General features: G+C 40.9%; 1 protein-coding gene across 4 annotated transcripts in view; it reads left to right on the top strand.

The window, feature by feature from the left end:
* Positions 1-19,798, top strand: part of OXR1 (oxidation resistance 1) — a 262,529-nt gene that overhangs the window by 26,389 nt on the left and 216,342 nt on the right. For 3 of the 4 annotated variants that reach the window (XM_063389351.1, XM_063389384.1, XM_063389344.1), the window contains one exon: positions 7,370-7,448. The exons of the other annotated variant lie outside the window; for it this stretch is intronic. In XM_063389351.1, the coding sequence (XP_063245421.1) occupies positions 7,432-7,448 (17 nt within the window). In that variant the 5' untranslated portion in view covers positions 7,370-7,431. Of the gene's footprint in view, positions 1-7,369; positions 7,449-19,798 lie in introns of those variants that run through there. 4 annotated transcript variants of the gene reach the window in all.

Here is a 19,798-nt window from a genome sequence, read left to right as displayed (position 1 = left end):
ATGAAAGGGATATTTTGGTGTTGGTAACTTAGGAATAAATAGACTTGGCAGCTGATTAGGGGAGGCTTAGTAAGTGAACTGAGAAGAGCTTTATTTAATACAGTTAGGAAAACGTGCATTATCATATCTTGGGGTATAGTCTTCAACCAGCAAGTGACTAAGCATAAATACTTTTCACAGTGTATTAAGTAAATGTCATTCTTTTTGTTTTCTTCTTTTTGAATAACAAGCTAAATGAAATTAAAGTGTTTGAGTGTCTATTTAATAAGAAATTGATGTATTGAAATCATGATTTTTGTACAGTTAAGTGACATCTTTAGTTTACATGTAAGTAATTACCACTAGAGCTTTAGTTAAAATGAAAATCATTATCACAGGATTAGTTTAAAAGTCAAAATTTGAAGAACAGAATCTCTGTATTCCTGAGATGAATCTACTACTGTTATTGTCTCTAGCATCTGTAATTAGGTTCAAAAACTCCCTGTTATGCCTCTTTTTATGATAACAGCTAATAAACTCATGTACTTGACATACTCTTTTTTATCTGTCTGAGTTGTACTCACTCCAATCTCTTGAATTAGTTCAGATAATTATAAGCAAAGCTTATCTTCATTTCTCTGTCCTCTGGAAGTTGCTGACTAGAGATTCAGGTCTGTACAGTTCTGTTCCCTGCTGCTGGTCACATTTAGCTGACATTATTTTATTCTGAGGAGAGAGGGTGTTTATCTGTTAAAAAGTACAATGCCTGTGAAATAGTGGATTAGCTTACAATACCACTACATTTCATAATAGAGCAAAAGAGAACAGAAAAGAGCAGTTCATCAGCTTTTGTCCCAGAAATTGTCTTATCTCTACATCTTTATTTATGTGGATATGATCCCTGCAGTCCTCCCTCTGCTGCTGTAAATTATATAACTGTGTTATATTTTGTCTGCAGCATTAGCAAATGATATGTGGAAATCTGATACAATTTCTCCAATGGCTTGTAATCAGACAGAAGTAAAATTGGGTTTACATGGCAAGGATTGGCAGTGGGGAAGTTGCAGGGGTGACATCAGGAGCCATCCCACAGTCTCACAGAGCTAGTTCAGGTTTCCCAAGGTGAACCTGCTGCTGCTCAAAGCTGAGCCCTTCAGTGATGCTGGTGGTGCCTCTGTAATAACAGTTCTAGGAAAGGGTAAAAAAAGCTGTGGGGCAGCTATGAGAGAGGAGTGAGGGGAAAAAGAGGGAGAGGGAGGGGGGAGGTGGTCTGGGTGTCAGAGCAGAGATTCCTTGCAGCCTCTGGAGAAGACCAGGAGAAAGTTGCCCTGCCTCAGCCCATGGGAGAGCAGATATCCACTCTGCAGCCAGTAGAGAGCCCTTGCCACAGCAATGCACCAGCCCTGAAGGAGCCTGCAGCCCACAGACAGCTCATGGAGAGTAGCCCATGCTGGCACAGGTCTTCTAGCAGGACCTGGTACCCTGCAGGGCACCCGTGCTGCATCCGTCCATTCCCGAAGGACTGCACCCCCTGGAGAGGACCCACACCGGGGCAGTTCTGGAGGAATTGCAGCCCAAAGAAAGAACCCACCTTGGAGCCGTTCATGAAGGGCTGGTTCCTGTGGGAGGAACCCCACACTGGAGCAGGAGTGGCAGAGATTAAGCATTTCAGGGTGACCACAACCCCTATTCCTCATCCCCTCGTGCTCTCTGAGAGGGGAGATAGAAGTCAGGACTGAAGTTGAGCCTGGAAAGAAGGGAGGGAGAAACTTTATTGAGCTTTATAAATCTTTGTAGATAAAGAAAATAATAAAAACCTGATCAGCCCTGGCTACTGCCTGTGTGTCTTTTCTGTATTCATGCTGTTTTCTGCACATCTACTGCTTAATTAATAATAAATAATTGATGGTACAGCAATTGTGCCTAGAGAAGGACAAGCAGTTTTTAGCAGTCTTTCCTCCTCTCCCCTCATTTTAGATTTCCGAGGAACTTAGATTTTTAAGACCATCTAAAAGATGTTGAGCAATGTCCCTTTATTCTGAAATTGTAGGAAATGAAGCTCTATGTGCTACCACAAAGGTGAAGGACGGTAAAATACCCAGGGCAGGTTGTTTATTTTTTTCTGTCTTTTTCTCTGATTTAAAAATCAATACATTTCTTTAAAATGCCCACAGAGAGCATGCAAAGAATTTCTTTCCTATTACAGTAGTTAGGATTTATCTTGAATTGCCTACAGGCAGAGGTGGATGATCTAACAGGGAATGAGTGATAGAGCACAGCTACATCACCACATTGAATATATTGTGTGGATTTAGTGACAGAGGCTACACTTGCAAGCAGAAGACAATCTGTTATCTGTTATTTGTGCCAGCATTATATTTTAATTATCCCAGTTTCAACCATCATTTCACATACCCTTCTATGTTTTCCCTTCTTCATACCTAGACTTATCACAAGATAACTCAATTTGGAGAGGATCTCTGAAGGATTCTCATCCTTCCTCCTGCTCAGAGGGAGGTCAGCAGTGAGGTTAGCCCAGATTATTCAGAGCTTTATTCAGATGGGTTTTGAGATACTCGAATGAGCGAGGCTGCACAACCTCTCTGGGCCATGTGGTTCAGTGCTCACCTCAACTCTCTCCAGTGTATCAGTGTCCTTCTTGCACCAAGGGCAGCCTGCAGAACTGCATGCAGTATTTCAGGAAGGGTCTGATGACTTTTTAGTAAAGCAGTATGATCCTCCCCTCTGTCTGCTGGCCCTGTTCCTGCTAATAAAGTCTGGAATGCTGTTTACCATCTCTCTGCCCAGACTCGCTGCTGACTCATGCTCAATTTGCTGCCCTTCCAGCCAGGCAGTGCCCAGCCTATGTCATTGCAAGGGTTTCTCCCTTCCTAAATACAGGACTTTTTCCTTGCTGAATTTCATGAGATCCCTGTCAGCTCATGCCTCTAGCCTGTCCAGCTCCCCCTGGGTGGCAGCCCTGTCCCTAAGCATATCAGCTGATCTCCCCTAATTTGGGGCCATCTTCTAACTGGATGGTTGTGCATTCCATTGCCTCCTCCAGGTCTTTGATCAAGATACTATTTTGTAACTCTGTATGAACATCCTTTGCCATATTTTTTTTGCTATAATACAATTGTTTCTTAACTGAAAATATTTTTATTCTTGATCCTTGCACTCAGATTTGCAGGGCTTTGAGCAGTCAGTGTGGATCTCTGTAAATTGTACTGAAATATATCTGGTGCAAATGCAAAAGTTCACTGAGATTTTGTGCCAGTTTTAGTGGCATCTTTAAGACATTTTAGAAATCAGTTTTGCTGTTAAGAAGGTTCTCATTTTGAAAGTTATAGCTTTCAGAATCTATCTCCAAGTAGATAAATGATATTTTGCATTTGCTTCCCTGCAAAATGACTGGTCACAAGATAGTGAGGATGGTTTTCCAAGGCTGTTATGCCACTTTGCCTTGAGAACACTACCTTCCACCAGAGAGGGAGTAGGTTCAGCTGAAAGGCAGCAGCTGACACACAGTTACTCTCAATAAGCCAGTGAAATGCTATGGGAAACATTTCTGCAAAACCAAAAACTTCCTATGCAAAGGAAAAAAGTCCAAATTATTGAATTATTGTTTCATTTAATGTATTTGGTTACTGTGTCTGTCTCTCTTTTTTTCTTCTTTTTTTCTTTTTCTTTTTTTCCAAAAGGGTTATAGTTGTGTCTGGAAGAAAAGGAAGTTGATGAGGCCAGCAAAGTTTCTGCTGAGATAGGAAGCAGTGCTGGGTTAATGGTTGAACTTGATCTTAAAGGGTTTTTCCAACCTGAACAATTCAGTGATTCTGTATCCAACACCTTCCTCTTCCTTCTTCTGCACCAGTCACCTTCAGGGGAAGAGAACCTGCTTCAGCTACTCATCAGTTTTATACCTGTTGGTTTCCCTCACATAGCTTGTCTTGTTACCTGAGAACTTCACTACCTTTTGTCAATCCCTAATGTTTTTATTTATATCCAGAAAGACAGCATCAGAGCCTTTCAGTTAAAGTTCTTGCAAACATAAAGGCAGTCCTACCTACTAATATAAAAATGATGTTCTTTAGTGGAAATGGAAAAGATCATCAAATGATTGAATAAATTTGGCTTAAATTTTCAGTGTCAGAGTTCCACTGATGCTCTCAGCATCATAAGTGACTGTGCCGTTTTTAAAAATGGGAGCTGGACTTCTAGGGTCACAACTTAAATACTTCTGAAAATTGAATTCTGGAGCTTGAACCTTGTTATTTCCAGGGGAAAAAGAATGCCTGACTCAGATCTTTTAGCACATTTATACATTTGGGCTCCACATTGTGTAATCAGCTGTCTGAATGGCTTGAGACACTTAATACATGCACTGGTGCAGAGGCTGAGTTGCAATCCCTAATCTCATCTACGTTTCATCTCTGAGCTGCATATGTGACAGTGTGGGCATAGCTTCTGGCTAGCCTAACAAACACAAATAGGGAACTAAAGTAGTGTGACTTTTCAGAACATGCAGGCAATGTGTATGCCCCAAATCCATTGATTTTCAATTGGAGTGGACACTTGGCCTACTTAAAGCCTTTAGAAATTCCCAATCAAGACAACTAACTGGAAGCAGGCATTTGTTATGCTCTCAGTGTACAGGGACTGGTGTTTGTAAGTGGCAGGGAGAATAATTGCATGGGAAGGAAAATGTACTTCAGGCTGATGATACTTGTGCTTCTTGCCCAGCTGCAGGGCTGTGATTCTGGAACAAGAGGGCATGGAAAGGAAGAGGGAGGTTCCCTTCAACTCGTTGCAGCTGTTAAGGAGACACACTGAACCAAAAAAAACAAAACAAAAAACAACCAAAATTCCCAACCTCCCCCCCTCAAAAAACAAACAAAAAAAAAACAACGAAAAAAAACCCAACAACAACAAGAACAACAAAAAACAAAACAAAAAACCCCCCCAAAAACCAAACAAAAAAAACAAAAACAAAAACAAAACCCAACAGAAAAACACCAAACAAATCCCTACACAAACAAAAAAAGCAAATGCTTTAAGAGCAGCTGGTAAATTGAGATAAAAATGTCATTGCCCCAACCCATAATGAAATATAGTGCTGTGAAAATGCTGCTTCCTCATCTGGAAGTAAGAATACATTTCACCTGGTGTCATTTTATCTGATCTGACATGGAGACGTGAAGTCCCCCAGAGCATCTTACAAATTTAGAAGGGAGTTTGTGGACAAAAATTCTCCTGTCAGTCAAGATCATGTAATCACAGCTTCTTCCTGATGGACAAAACGTTTGTATTTAGATACCACATTTACATTAACCAAATGAACTAAACTAGGATAGAATGCCTGAATTTGTAAGGTGTTATTGCTTTAAACTGAACATTTGAGAAAAGGGCAGAAAGGTTTCATTAGCACCAATATTGTGCATTGTGAGGGCAGTGGGTGTGTGCAGTGGCAATCACAAGGGAAGTGAGCCAGGGCTGGAGCTGCTGCATTCTCCTGGGAAGGACCTGGAGGCAGAAGCTTCAGGTTGGAAGGGCTGGCACCTGCCTGGGGCTCCTTAGGCAGTGATGGACCAGAGTGCTGTGATCAGGTGCTGTGAAAAGCAACTTGGTTTGTGGAGCTGGAAGGATGCAGGGCATCCAGAGCACTGCCTGGGCTTCTCGTCGTGGTTGCTCTTCCCAGTTTGCAGCATTTTCAGTCTCTGCTTTCAGTTCTGCTGGGAGCTGCTTCTGGCAGCTGCTGGGAATGGCTGAATCCTGCTTTGGGAGGGCGAAGCTCCTGGGGAGCAGCAGAGTCAATCTTGCCACAGCTTTGGCTAACAGAGACGTGGAGCATCTCTGCTCAAACTTGCCTGCTGTAAGAGGGGAGGGTGTGCAGGGGTGGTCACAGCACCCCACAGGACACGTTCGCTGTCAATTGGTGCTAAAGGCCTTTGCATGTTGGAGGCCTGACTTGGGTGGCACATCAAGGGAGGGTGCTGCTGGCCTGTGTGGGGCTGCAGAGCCCCAGGGGCCTCTCCTGGGGACCTGCACACGGACTGAGGCACTGACTTGTCCAGGGAAGGAGCTGCTGGAGAGCAATGCTGCCATTGAGCAGTGCAACCTGAGCAGGCTGAAGAAAGGAGCTGACAGGACTCTTACAAAGTTTAGCAAAAACATGTGCAAATTCATGCCAATGGGGTGGAATAACCTTGTGTAAAATGAGGGACTGGGGATGAAGTGCCTGGGAGGCAGTGCTGCAGAAGGGGATCTGAGGGGCCTAGAGAACCACAATTTGCACGATACCAAGCAGTGTGCCCTTACAGCAAAGAAAGTCACCTGTTTTCCTTGGCTGCATGGGCAAAAGCTTAGCCAGCTACAGAGCAAGAAGGATGTCAGCTTATGGAGACCAAATGAGGTGGCCAAGGGACTGTGGCAAATGGCATTCAACAGAAGGCTGAGAGAACTGGATCAGCTCGGAGTCAGAGGAGATGGCAAGAGACCACCTTAGTACTGCCACCAAGTACCTGAGTGAGGGGTACAGAAGAGATGAAGCTAGATTTTCCTAGAAGTATACAACATGATTAGAGGCAGTGGGCACAGGGTATAATATGGAAAAGTCTGATTTTTACTGTGATGAGGTGATGAGGTACAGGAATTGGTTTCCAAAAGAGGTTGTGGACATGTTCAAGAACCAAGTAGACACAACCCTCAGCAACCTGATCTAATTATACCTGCTTTGAGCTGAACTAGGCAGTTTTGCCTGACCTCATTATTCTAATATTCTGGAATATCATATTTTTATGTAAAAGTTGGTATTTCTCTTACTACTACAACTACTACTACTACTATTACTACTACTATTTCCTGAGTTCTGTATTAAGTAGACCCACACCAAGGAATTTCTTATTTATAATAATGTTCTCTTTCTGGAAAAATTACTAGTTTACTGACTTAGTCATTCAACAAGTTGAGCACCAAAATGCAGTTAAGATATATATTTATATAGCTTTTTTCATACTGGAAATTCAGGAAGACCTGTTTAGCTGCTTTAAAGCACATGCATTTCAGTTGGGCACATGCGTTTCACTGTCAGAGGCAAGGATTTTTAGATGTTGTACTATCATGTAGTATTATGCCTAACTCTTGTTTAGTAACTGCTCTAATTATGTCAGGTTTAAGCCCTACTAGTAGGATTTGCTCTCAGGGCTTTTTTAACTTTTATCTTATGTTTTTTAGCCTTTGCATACTTTTGCTAACCTTTTTCTTTCTCTAAAATTGCCAGATATTCTCTGAAGTTTCACTGGAAGATGTTTACTGATGTACTTATAGTTCAGGATATTAAAATCAAGGTCCTGACTTTCTTGATTTAAAAATCTCTCTTTTTCTTCTCATCCAGGTCAGTATAAGCAGCCTGTGCAGAGCACTGCGTTCGTAAATGTGAAACAAGCCCACAACATCATGTTTGGCACTAAGAGGTCAGTTTCCACCATTTTTTGTTATGTTTTCATCTCAAAAAACCAAAAGAGTATGGCTGTTGTGACGAATCTGAAATTTTTGCATTTTCTAAAAATATTGTTATACAAAACACATTAGCTGATGTGTTACTTTTTCTATTACAACAATTAGGATTTCTTTGCTTTAAAGCTCTGGTCTACTTTGTCAGGTATGTGGCATGCAGGCCAGGTAGCCTAAATGGCAAATAGCATCCCCAAGGCAGGAATGCCAAATAAGACACTGTACTAGTGCTGGAGGACATGCCTCCTGCCTTCTTGTATGGAAAATAATACCAGGACAACAAAGCACAAGTGTAAGATAGGTTCTTTTCTGTCATTTTAGGGAGCCTGCACTGATATAAGGTAACATCCATCTCTTACTCTCTGTGTTTCAATGTCGTACCCCAAATGTCTCCAAAAAATCAACGGTTGTGAGTCCATGGTATCTATTCCTGTGTCTTTGATAAGCATCAGGTAATCTGTGTCTGTCAGCAGTGTGCCCACAGTTCCTGCAGCCACAGGAGCCCTCGTGTCAGGCTATCAGCTACTGCACCTGTGGGTCTAATGCAGGGCAGTGTGATTTCCCTGCATAAGAGAGATACTACAGACCATTCCCCGCATTGTGAACTCCCTGATTTTTGTGCTTATTGGCAGGCTTTTAGGTTCTCAGTAGAAGCTAGACAAAGACTTCAGTGCTTGTGCCCCAGTTGCATGGCAGCCTAGTGGAATGTTTGCCCTGTGCAGTGGTAGAGACCTTTAATCTGGTGCCTGGAGAAATACCTCACTCTCCTGAGTTGCTGTGAGGAGGGGAGGCTGCCTTGCCTTAAGAGGCCCGTATGACACAGCATCTTGCATGTTGGCAGGAGTCAGAGGTGGCAAATGATGAGAAAAATCACCTGGGTTTTCTGAAGCTCCTGCTTGAGCTGCACAAGGCTTCGGTGTGAGCCGCAGCCGTGATGGATCCGGGCGCTGCCGGGGGCTCCCTGTTCCCCTGGCTAGGAATTCCTTGGATGTTTTGTGGCTGAACGACCCCAGGCTGTCACCTTGTACACAAGATGCATGTGCAATAGTGTATCTTTCCAATAAAGGGAAACTTTGTATTTTTAGGTAAGGACAGAATCTGTTATGTCAGTGTGATGAGTTTGAGATAACTGCTGAAGTGGGTACAGTAACAATTACAAACTTCCCATTTGGGGATTTCTGCTTTTAATTAGTTGTCTCTGCAGAATATTAACACTCAAGTAAATCAAAGACGTTCTACTAAGTGAAAAAATTTATTATATTACATTATATTTAGGTGGGTTAGTTATTTTTGCCAATGTGTAGTTTAACCCCTTATGAACTCTTTATGGCCTGACCTAAACAATTTTTCCCTCCTAGGATCACCTCTTTATCTTTTCTTAGTGTTATAAAGCAATGGCAAAATTAAGAATTGTGTTTGACTGGTAGGTTTGAAATTTCATTTTTATATCTTTTTCTTCACAATTTTAATCTTGATTACTATGCAAATGAAAATTCTTCATAAAGAGTATTACAGGCAATGTGAAATTCTCTTCCATATCTTCAAACAAGGTTTTATAAAAAAAGGTGCATTTGGGGAACAGAAGCTCTTTTTTTCTCTGCTGTACTGTGTTCTGCTGTGTCTCACTTTATGCAGACTGTTCTGAATCACAATTAACAAAGGATGTTTTGCTTTCTGGAGGGAAGGAGTCACAGGAGCCACAACAGTAGCCTTCTATGTGTAGACTGGGATGTTACATCAAGTATTCGTGGGATTGGGACTATGTTTGAGTTAGGCAGTGATTGACTACTTGTCAGATGTTTTGTTCTAACTATTGCAGTACACTTTGAATTTAATTTTCAAAGAGAACTATTTATCGTGACCAAGAAAATCTTGAGGTTCTATTGATTATTTTTAAAGACTATGAACGCCTATAAATAAACTGCCTCTGTTGAGAGTTTTTGAAATCTTGGTTTGATACATTAGTTCTTTTCCTAAAAAGAAATACTGTAATTATTTGGAAATATAATGAATAAAAAAGTGTATTTTTCTGGAGGAAAGGATGAATTGAGATTTATTTTCTTGAAAAAAAATAGGTTTTATTAGTTATTTAATAATACATTGCAAGTTAAAAGCTCCACGATACTTTTCATGAAATTGCATAACTTTGACTCAAAATGGTGCTATCTCCTGTCACCAGATCTTTGGAATCTATCAGGTGTATATAGTATCTCAACTGCTTTTTCAATGATAACTTTCTCTTAATTTTGTGTACAAAGTTAATTTTTAGTGCACAATCCCTGTTGGCTGAGCTGGTAAAAGTGACTCTCCAACCACAACAGCTTTGACAAACTCTGCATGTGAGGCAGATACTTCTCAGTTGCTTTATAAGAGACTGTGTTGTTAATGTGAACTGACATAGCTAACAAAGAGGTAAATTCCTCTTAATTTCAGTTTAATTTGTGAACCAGTCCCATGACTTTAAATACTGAACTGTTGTGGTTTCTCTGTGTTGTTCTTGTATTCTGCTCTCATCTGTTTCTCTGTCACACTAATTTTTTTCCCAATTAATTTAATCTACAATAAACACCAACGCTGAAATAGCAGAGGTCAGTACGTATACCAAAGGGTTCCTGTGTGTTGTATTATTCATGTTGTGTGCTTATTTCCATCTTTCAAGAGAATTGCTGATACCATTCTCCTCATATGGAAGGGAAAGGTATTTTGAAAACTTTAGGGAAGGTATTTTTATTTTGTGGGAACCAATTTTATGTGTGGAAGATGCTCTGCAAAGATAGGCTCCAAGTCAGTGCATCCCCAGGATCTGCAAGGTCAGTCTGACTGTCTACCTACCACTGTTGTCATGATGTTCAGGGGTATTCTTACCTGCAGTTATTTATGTTCTGCAGTTTGGAAACCCCATATTGTATAGCTCATTTAAACTGTGTCCATGCAACTGGAAGTATTTCTCCTGTGTGGCACGCTCAGTTTTCTTTTCCTTCTCAGATTCAAAAGATAGCCTAAGTGACAAGTTCAAAAGTGCTTCAAAAGATAGCCGAAGTGACAAGTTCAGCCCTCAGAGCCAAGCCATTTGGTCCCTAAGTGAGTTTAGCAGGCTGAAGGAAGCAATTGTGAGCAGCAGGATGTGAGGAGTACAAGGACATGTGCTGAAATGTGCGTGTGATATTGGTCCATTCCTGGAACTGCATCCATTTGTTGCTTTGTTGAGGAGCCTTGCACATGGTGTAAGTTTGAGTTGGTCTTGCAGAGAATACCACGTTGATCCTGTGAAGTCCACTAGTCCTGAGGGTCCACTAGTACCTCTGGGTAATTAGAAATTAGCTGCCACATCCAACTCTGTTACCTGCAAGAAGTATGGTGCCTCCTTCTCCTCCTCTGGTTTGAACCTCCTCAGTTTGAACCTAAGAGAGTGGCTCTTGTGTGATCTGCTGTCAGCACCTAGGCTATTGAGGGCTAGTTTTACCAGGTTTAACTCAAACTATTTTGGAGAAAGAAAGAAAGAAAAAGAAAAAAAAAATAGGAAAGGACTCTGATTTCTAGGGACCTGGATTGCCCTGCTATGAATTCAGCCTTTATTTTACTGTACTCTTCTCTTTTGGAGAGCATTTTATTTATAGGATGTGATTCCAGCCTGAGGCACTGTGGCCAATGCAGCTGGTGGCTTCTGCTGGGTGCTGATGGCTGGTTTGGTGCTTCATCATGGTTGGCCAGGTCAGCCTTGGCCAGTGGTCCAAGAGTTTCATAACACAGCAGTTGTTTCTGGAGGCCAATTGTTTTCTTTCCAAATTATACTGCAATCAGACATCCTGGAGAGCTGTAGTCAATTTTCTTAGGCCAGGTCTGTCAGCAGCAATTTGAGTCCTGTGATAAATAGAAAACAAACCTTTCTTCTAGTGTCTAATCATATTGCTGTGTTTATAAACTCAGATAATAGTTAAGGTGGACAAATGGTATGATTGGTATAGGAGGATGATGAGATTTCGAAAGACACATCAGCTTTTTAGTCACTGACAATTACTGACTTCTTCATATCTGGTTTTGATTAGAAAGTTAAGGAAATAATGTTTATTTATAAACTCCTGATATGAACAGACTGTAGTGTTTTCAAGATTATTTTCAAGATAATACAAACCTACTTTCTTATTTTCTTACAGCTGCAGGGAGACTATGTTTACACAGGGTTTCTAAATTTCCTGTTTTTAATTGCGTTAGTCCTGGACCATTGCTCTGTTTGCTCTGATACCCCTGCCAGGTTCTAAAGCTTGGCCAGTGGATGCCCACAAAGCTCTGTCCATTACTGAACACCAGGAGCATATGCCAAAGTTTTTTCTTTGGGATTTGTAAGTGTACAAAAATAATTATCTGGCTTGACCTAAATTCATGTGGTGCTCACCATCCCCTTTCTTTTGTGATTGGAAATTACATTCTTCAAATGAAGCTATAATATACTTTTTGTCTTCTTCTGTGTTACGGAATTAACTTTTTTATTGCTGAACTTTGTTTTGGCAGTGAACTGCAAAATAATATCTATTGACATGGAGTCTTTTTAAGTTTACTACTGACTCCAAAATATGAAATTTTAATTTCTTGCACTGTTTCATTGCTTAGGGATCTGGAGGCTGACTGATATAAAATGATAAGGCAGCTGTGAGACTTGGGTTTTATTCAACCAGAACAGACACAGTCTCGAATACATGGGCAGAACAGTTTGTTACAGACACAGACAGGGGCACAGAGTGGGGAACAGAGAAGAACTTGACATGTGTAAGCAGTAGCCAAAACACTGAGGTGTTATCAACAGTTTTTTAATCACAAATTCTAAACACACCACCATACAGTGTGCTGTGAAGAAAATTAGCTGCATCCCAATCCAACCCAGTGCAATGTAAAAAGCCCAGTCCGTGTTCATAGGCTGAAGGTTAAGCTCCAATTGAATGATTTTTTATATAACAAAAGATTGAGAAAATATATATTTTTAGTTTAACAATCCGTCCAATGAAAATCTGACTTCCTATACATACAAATAAAGTCACGAAATTTTTACACAATGGTGAACAGCTTTTAAAAATTTGCTTTAAGCAACTGCATCCCTAATTAGAAAATGTGAATTAATACCTGAATATATTATATGTAAGAAACATATTGTATGTAAGAAATGAAAATATAAAAGAAATTTAAGTCTGTTTAATTTTTTCTAAACTGTTTCTATGTTCTCAATTTTGTTTTTACAGAATTCTATTTAAAATAAGGCTCTACTCTGCCTCATATAGAGCCTTTTAAAGGCATTTACATGAGCTAAGCAATGAATTTGGCATGTATATTTTGTTAGAGAAAGTCATCTCTATTTCCACACCAGCTTCATGCTGTAGATCTAATACTCAGAAGTATTTAATTATCCTAATTTGTTTATTTGCTATATCTTGGAGTTTCTATAGAAGTCTGATTATTGCCTGCAGATTATTTAATTATAGGATTACACTTACACTTCAGCTATAACCTTTAATATCACAAGTTCCTTCTTCAAAAGGAAGAAACTTTCAAAGGCTGGCACTTGAAAACACAAAAATGACCTAACATCTTAGTGGCAGGATTTTTTGTTTGTTTGTTTTCTTTGCAGTAGAATGAAAAGTGTTTATTTGTTTCTCAGTTGATCTCAAACAATAAATGTGTAAGTGAAACTGCAGACACCTCTCTTGTTGTGGTTCCAGATCCCTTATGCTTAGAAGATTCAGGAGGCACAGAATTTCTGAATAAGACCTTAAGATAAACTGTGTGTGTGGCTTGGCTTTTTACTATACAGGGATGTTTTTCCTGTTACACCCTGTTCAAGTTCCTGCTGAAGGGCAAATTGCTGCATTTCCATAATCAGTGGAATTCTTTTGCTTCTATTCTAGAAGTCAGGATTTCACCTGAATTTTCTAATAATGTTGTTTAGCAAGAATATGCAGGATGGGGGAAATGTTTATTTTTTCTCTTTAAAAAGTGCATTTGGAAGAAAAATATGCCAAGGTATAAACTGAAGGTCAGCCTTGCTGGATGATGAAGTGAGTTGAAGGTACTCATGCCCCAATTCAGTCATTTCTTTAGGCACAGGAAAACATGAAGAAATTTCCCAGGCAAGCATGAACTTTTCCTCATGCTCAGATTTCATGCTGAGCCTGGGCCTCAGTGCCCTGCAGAAATCTCTTGTTAGTGGTATATATCTAGTTTTAGCAGAGCTGCTCCTGCTAGATTCTGCCTGCAAAAAAAGCTTAGTAACATTTCTCTGATTTTTAGGAAATGAAGCCTGTAGATTAGATAATTATTATTGCTGCTACTTGTGAAACTTACTCTGATTTTGAAACTACTTTTGTTTAATTCCAGCTTCAGTATGAAAAGCACACATGTGACAATCAGCACCTAACAGACCCAAGTGGCATCATCCAACTTCTGCTGCATTTTCATATGGAAGAATAGCTACACTGGTGGTCAGAAATACATTTTCTCTCAGGCTTAGCTTGCCAGATACATCTCTGAAGCCTTCTGAAGCAGAACTGGTACCTTATAATGAAAGCAGTTGCTGTGTCTTACAGACTTTTTGAGATGCTTCTGGCAATTACATGAATTCTCAGATGTCTCCCTTTTTTTGGATGCTTTTTAAAACCCCTGCCCATGAGGACAACACTGTATCAGACCAAAAGGCTTTTCTTCCTGCTCTTTATTTCTTAACAAAATTCCCAATATCCTGATAAAAACCAAACCTCATTTTGCAATGTGACATGTCTGCATCCTGCTTGTATGTGTAAAAAATCCTCAGGTTAAATTTTTAACATGGTGAATAATAGATATCTGCACAAGTCCCATGCTTTGTTAATGGGATTTGTTTATGCTGCTCCCTGATACTTTTTTAAACACTCATACTGGTGATGTATAGGCACTTTGGTAAAGTGTGTTCTGATTTGTATTCAGCAACATGAATCAGTCCAGGGAAGGGGACCCGCTCACCGTCTGTGTCTGTGCTGTATTGCTGCAGATAGTGGTCATGGGCTGTTGGCTCCATATTTATGTGGCCATAAATTGCCCGTTTTGCTGACACTTTAAAGTAAATGAAGGAAAGCATCAGCACTGCTGGCTTTCTGGCAGGAAGCCTAAGAGCAACTTGGTATGCCCTGTGTGTCTAACTAATGCCACTTCAATGGAAAGTTTTAATTAAGTGCATGTCTGTGTGTGCAGAGGAGAAATCAAAGGCATTTGGGAAAAAAGAAAATGTATCTGCTCCAGAGTCACTGAGGAGTAATTTGGGAGCACTAAATTGCTTTCAATTAATTGGAAAATATTTTTTAAAATATTATCAGAAAGGACAAAATATCAGTCTGAAGGGAAGACTATAACATTATTCTGTAGATCTAACCCATTTACCCCATACTGGTTGTAAGATGTCATGGTAGTACAAGTTAGAGAAGTAGAGGTTGTGAAACTAATCTGATATGCTATATTTCATTAAGCTCCCTAATTGTAATTATTAGAAGAACAATGAAAGCTGGTCTGCCTACAAACAGTATTTTTGATTTGTCCTTTCTGTAGCAGTTTCTAAGCTTGCAAACATCCAAAAATTTATTAATACAAGTAAAATTTTTATAGGAAATATTTTATAACTAGGTAGCTGTATTAAAATTCTAGCTGTTGAAACTGAACTTATCACATGTGAATTTTAGCCCTATTTCGTCTTTCTCACAGTTACAGGAAAAAAAAGTACACTCAGTTTCCTTCAAACTGTCTAGAGGGATTGCTCTTTATGAAAAAGAGAGGTTCTGAGGAGCAGGGATAATTCATTTACCACTAGATATAGTCCATGATTTATTTTGGAAAATGTTTGGTATATAATTTATTGTTCTATCTGCATTACGGCAAAGCTCAAAGGGGGCAACCCTTTTTTTTTTTTTTTTTTTTGTACGATGCTCATTGTGTCATATTGTATTTCCCTTAATCCCTATAATCTTTTTAAGGCCTTAATGCAGAGTGCTTTCCACTCTTTTATCCATCTTTCAACCAAGGTAGAAACCTGCTGTATTGTTCACTAAATGTTTTTCCAGAAGAAATGAAGTTTTTTCAACACCCAGTCCAAAACTCTGCAGCAAACTCTGTGAGGAGCTAGGGATGACCACACAGTTGTAGCTTTTGTCCCTGTTTGATCTTCTATCTGTAATGTACCTATGAGTTATTCTTTGCTTTAAATAACCACAGTGAAGGAAAACTTAAGCCTTGTCACGGTGAACTCTTTTGTTCCTCTGTATGACATCTTAGTTTAAATGCATGTTCTTCTGTGCACTGTACTGTCAGATGGAAGCTTCCCTCCCCCATTCCCAAAGCCCCTTTGTTTTGTTTCTTTCCTGACTCAGACAAGGTTATTTTCTGAACACAGAATTCTATGTCTGATTTCCTAGTATCACAGAGATGTGTTGGGATGACTCCTGTGACTGGAGTGTTGGAATGGAAGGAAAGAGGCTCTGCAGGAAGGACAGGAAAGGAAGATGAAGAGGGGCATCACCTTTTATGTCAATGACCAGCTGTACATGGAGCTCTGGGATGGATGAAGAGCCAACCAGTGGCTCATGTTAGGACTAAAGGGAGGGCAGGTGACATTATAAGGTCTGCTACAGGTCACCCAACCAGGAAAACCGAGAGGATGAGGCCCTCTGTAAATGGATAGGAGCAGCCTCATATTCTTACAAGCTCTGGCTCTCGTGGGGGGCCTCGATCACCCTGATATCTGTTGGAGGGACAGCTTAGCAGGGCATAAACAATTTAGGAGCTTCCTGGAAAGCAGAGATGGTAACTTCCTTCTCCAAGGGATAGAGGATCCATCAAGGAGAGGTGCTATGCTGGACCTTGTTCTCACCACCCAAGAGAGGCTGGAGGGGGATGTGGAGCTCAAGGGCAGCCTTGTCTCCAGTGACCATGAAGTGCAGGAGTTCAATACCCTTTAGGGCAGTGGGGAGAGTGCACAGCAATCTCACTACCCTGGAATTCAGGAAAGCAGACCTTGTCCCTCTTGAATACTCCTTTTGGCAGACTACCAAAGACTCGTAAGGAAGAGGAAATAAAGAAAACTGGTTGATATTCAAAGATCACCTTCAAACTCAGAAGAGATGAATCCCAAGAAATAGGAAATCAGGCAAAAATATTTTGAAGACTGTGTAGATGAACAAGAAGCTTCTGTGTAAACTCAAACTCAGAAAAGAGTGTGGAAGCAAGAACAGGTATCTTGAGAGGAATACAGAGAAATTGTCTGGGCAATCAAGGGTCAAGTGTGGAAAACTAAAACCCTGATGGGATCAAATCTACTCGGGAACATCAATGGCAACAAGAAAAGTTTCTATAGGAACCTCAGTAATAAAAGACTGACTAGGGAAATTGTGGGCCCTCTCCAGAAGGAAATGGGCAACCTTGTTACCTGGGGTATGGAGAAGGTTGAGGCATCCAATGCCTCTTTTGCCTCAGTTTTCACCAACAAGTGCTCCTGCCACACTGCCCAAGTCACAGAAAGCAAAGGCAGGAACCAGGAGAATGAAGAAGCACATGCTGGAGAAGATCAGGTTCAAGGCCATGTAAAGAACATGAAGGTGCACAAGTCCATGGGACCTGATGAGATGCATCCGTGGGACCTGAGGGAGTTCTCAGAGGAGTTTCCAAGCCACTATCCATAATACTCAAAAATTCATGGCAGTCTGGTGAAGTTCCCACTGACTGGAAAGGGGAAATCCTTAACCTCTAGTTTTAAAAAGGATAAAAATAGGATACCTGAGGAACTGCAGGCCAGTTGGTCTCACCTCTGTGCCTGGCAAGATCATGGAGCAGATTCTCATAGAAACTGTGCTAAGGTACATGCAAAATATGTACAGACATATGACAGACAACCCAGTTTCACTAAGAGCAAATCATGCCTGAAAAATCTGGTGGCCTTCTGTGACTTGGTACGGTGCTGGTGGATAAGGAAAGAGCAACAGATGTCATCTACTCGGAGTTGTGCAAAGCATTTGACACTCCCACATGACATCCTTTGGCTCTAACGTGGAGAGCCATGGATTTGATGGATGCACCACTCAGTGGATAAGGAACTGGCTGGTTGTTCAAAGTCAAAAAGTTGCTGTCAAGGGCTTGATATCCACGTGCAGAGCAGTGACAGGTGGCATTTTGCAGGGGTCAGTATTGGACCGCTGGTGTTTACAGTTTTGTTGGTGACATGGGCAGGGGGATTGAAGGCATCCTTGGCAAGTTTGGCAATGACACAAGCTGTGTGGTGTAGCTGACACACTGGAGGGAAGGGGTGCCATCCAAAGGAGCATGGACAGGCTTGAGAAATGGGTCCATTCCAACCCCTATGAAGTTCAACAAGGCCAGGTACAAGGTCCTGAGGAAGCAGCCCTGAGGAAAAGGACTTTGGATATGTTGGTGGATCAATAGCTTAAAATGTGCTTGCAGCCCAGAAAGCCAAATGTGTCCTGGGCTGCATCAAAAGCAGCATGGGCAGCAGGGCTATGGAGGGGATTCTGGTCCTTGGCTCTGCTCTTGTGAGATCCCACCTGGAATGTTGTGTCCAGCCCTGCGGTCCCCAACACACAAAGGAAATGAACCTGTTGGAACAAGTCCAGAGAAGACAAACAGAGATAGTCAGAAGGCTGAACACCTCTCCTGTGAAGTCAGATTGTGAGAATTGGGAGCTGTTTAGGCTGGAAAAGAGAAGGCTCCAGGGAGACCTCATAGCATCTTTCAGCACCTAAAGAGGGGCTGTGGAAGAGCTGGAGGGGGACTTTTAAAAGGATGTATAGTGGTAGAACAAGGGGTAAGTATTTAAACTACCGGGGGTAGGATTAGATTAGATATTAGGAAGAAATTCCTTACTGTGAAGATGTTGGAACCATGGACCAGGTTGTCCAGAGAAGTTGTGGGTGCTTGGAAGTGTTCAAGGCCAGGCCAAGTGGGACTGGTCTAGTGGGAAGTGTCCCTGCCCATGGCAGGGGGATTGGAACTAGATGACCCTTCCAGCCCAAACTATTCTATAATTCTATTCTAATATCTTTTTCTATTCCTGCTATTTTTATGAAAATGTGAGTCTGAAGACTAGAATAGGTAAAGCTTCCTGCTTAGCCTGTATACTTCTTTCAAATGTATATAGTAGATGGGGAGTCTCCTGGCAAGGGGACAAATAAAGGCAACAGATGCACAGTAAGAGCAAAACAGCTATGAGAGTAGTTCCAAGAACTGAAGATGGCATTAAAAGGTTATGTACCTTTTGCCAAATCATTGCATTTTACCTGACTTTTATAACTGTGAGAGATGAGAAATATTTTGGCATTTATTATGATAACCTAGTTGTAAACAGAATGAACTTGTTTCTCTGGGTATTATGGAGAAATGCTAGATGCCTCCACAGCTCATGACAAAGACAGGAATCCTTATGAGCAACATAGGGAACGTTGCCCTCTGTCTGTCTGTAGGAGATCCAGGTGCAAGCATGGCTTGTGGCAGGTAGCTTTTTGCCTCTGCTGTCACATGGGTCTCTGTGCTATCAGAAACAGCTCTGTGTTATTTTCACTTTCCAGGCACCTCTGTTTCCTCATGCCAAAACTGCCCTTTGGGCCTGTCCCTCTGCAGTATGAGTTATGCCAGTGGAGATCCAGGATGCTTGTACTGAGAGAAGAGGTGCTGCATGTGTCATCTTTAATACAACGATTGACTTGCATTGTCTGAGTTCGTTCCAGTTCATAAAGCTGACATTTAATTAAAATTAGCGTTAACCATCAATATCCTTAACAGAGTTACTCCAATTTTCATGTTTTAATAACTGTGAACAGCCTGGAACCCCAGGTATATTCCTTTCAAGGTAGTTTCATTAGGGCAAAAAAAAGATTATTAGCAGCTGGTAATGGATTGTTTCTCGGTAAGATAAACGCAAATTCAGACATGCTTTGAACTGTCAGTATGAGCTTGCTTCAATGATAAAGGGAGCAGGTGAGCTGTGGTATCCTGATTATTCTTTTTACTTTGGTTTAAAAAAAAACTTTGAAAACCACAAAGTGTTGGAAATACACTGTCCTATCCACTAATGAGCAGTACAAGGAATGAGATAACTCAAAACTCCCTCAGTGTCCACACACTTAACATATACTTATCTGAACTTCATCTAAATCTTTTCAAAGTGATGTGTGACTTTGGTGTCAGGAGAGAAATACTGGAAGCAGTTTCCATCTATTTCATTCGTCCAGTGGCTCTTGCTGAGTGGCAAGATCATCAGATCTGGGTATCTATTCTGCTTTGTGATGAGCATATG

Source organism: Prinia subflava, chromosome 1, assembly GCF_021018805.1.
Source record: "Prinia subflava isolate CZ2003 ecotype Zambia chromosome 1, Cam_Psub_1.2, whole genome shotgun sequence".
NCBI classification, from domain to species: Eukaryota; Metazoa; Chordata; class Aves; order Passeriformes; family Cisticolidae; genus Prinia; species Prinia subflava.
This window is presented reverse-complemented; position numbering and strand designations above follow the sequence as displayed.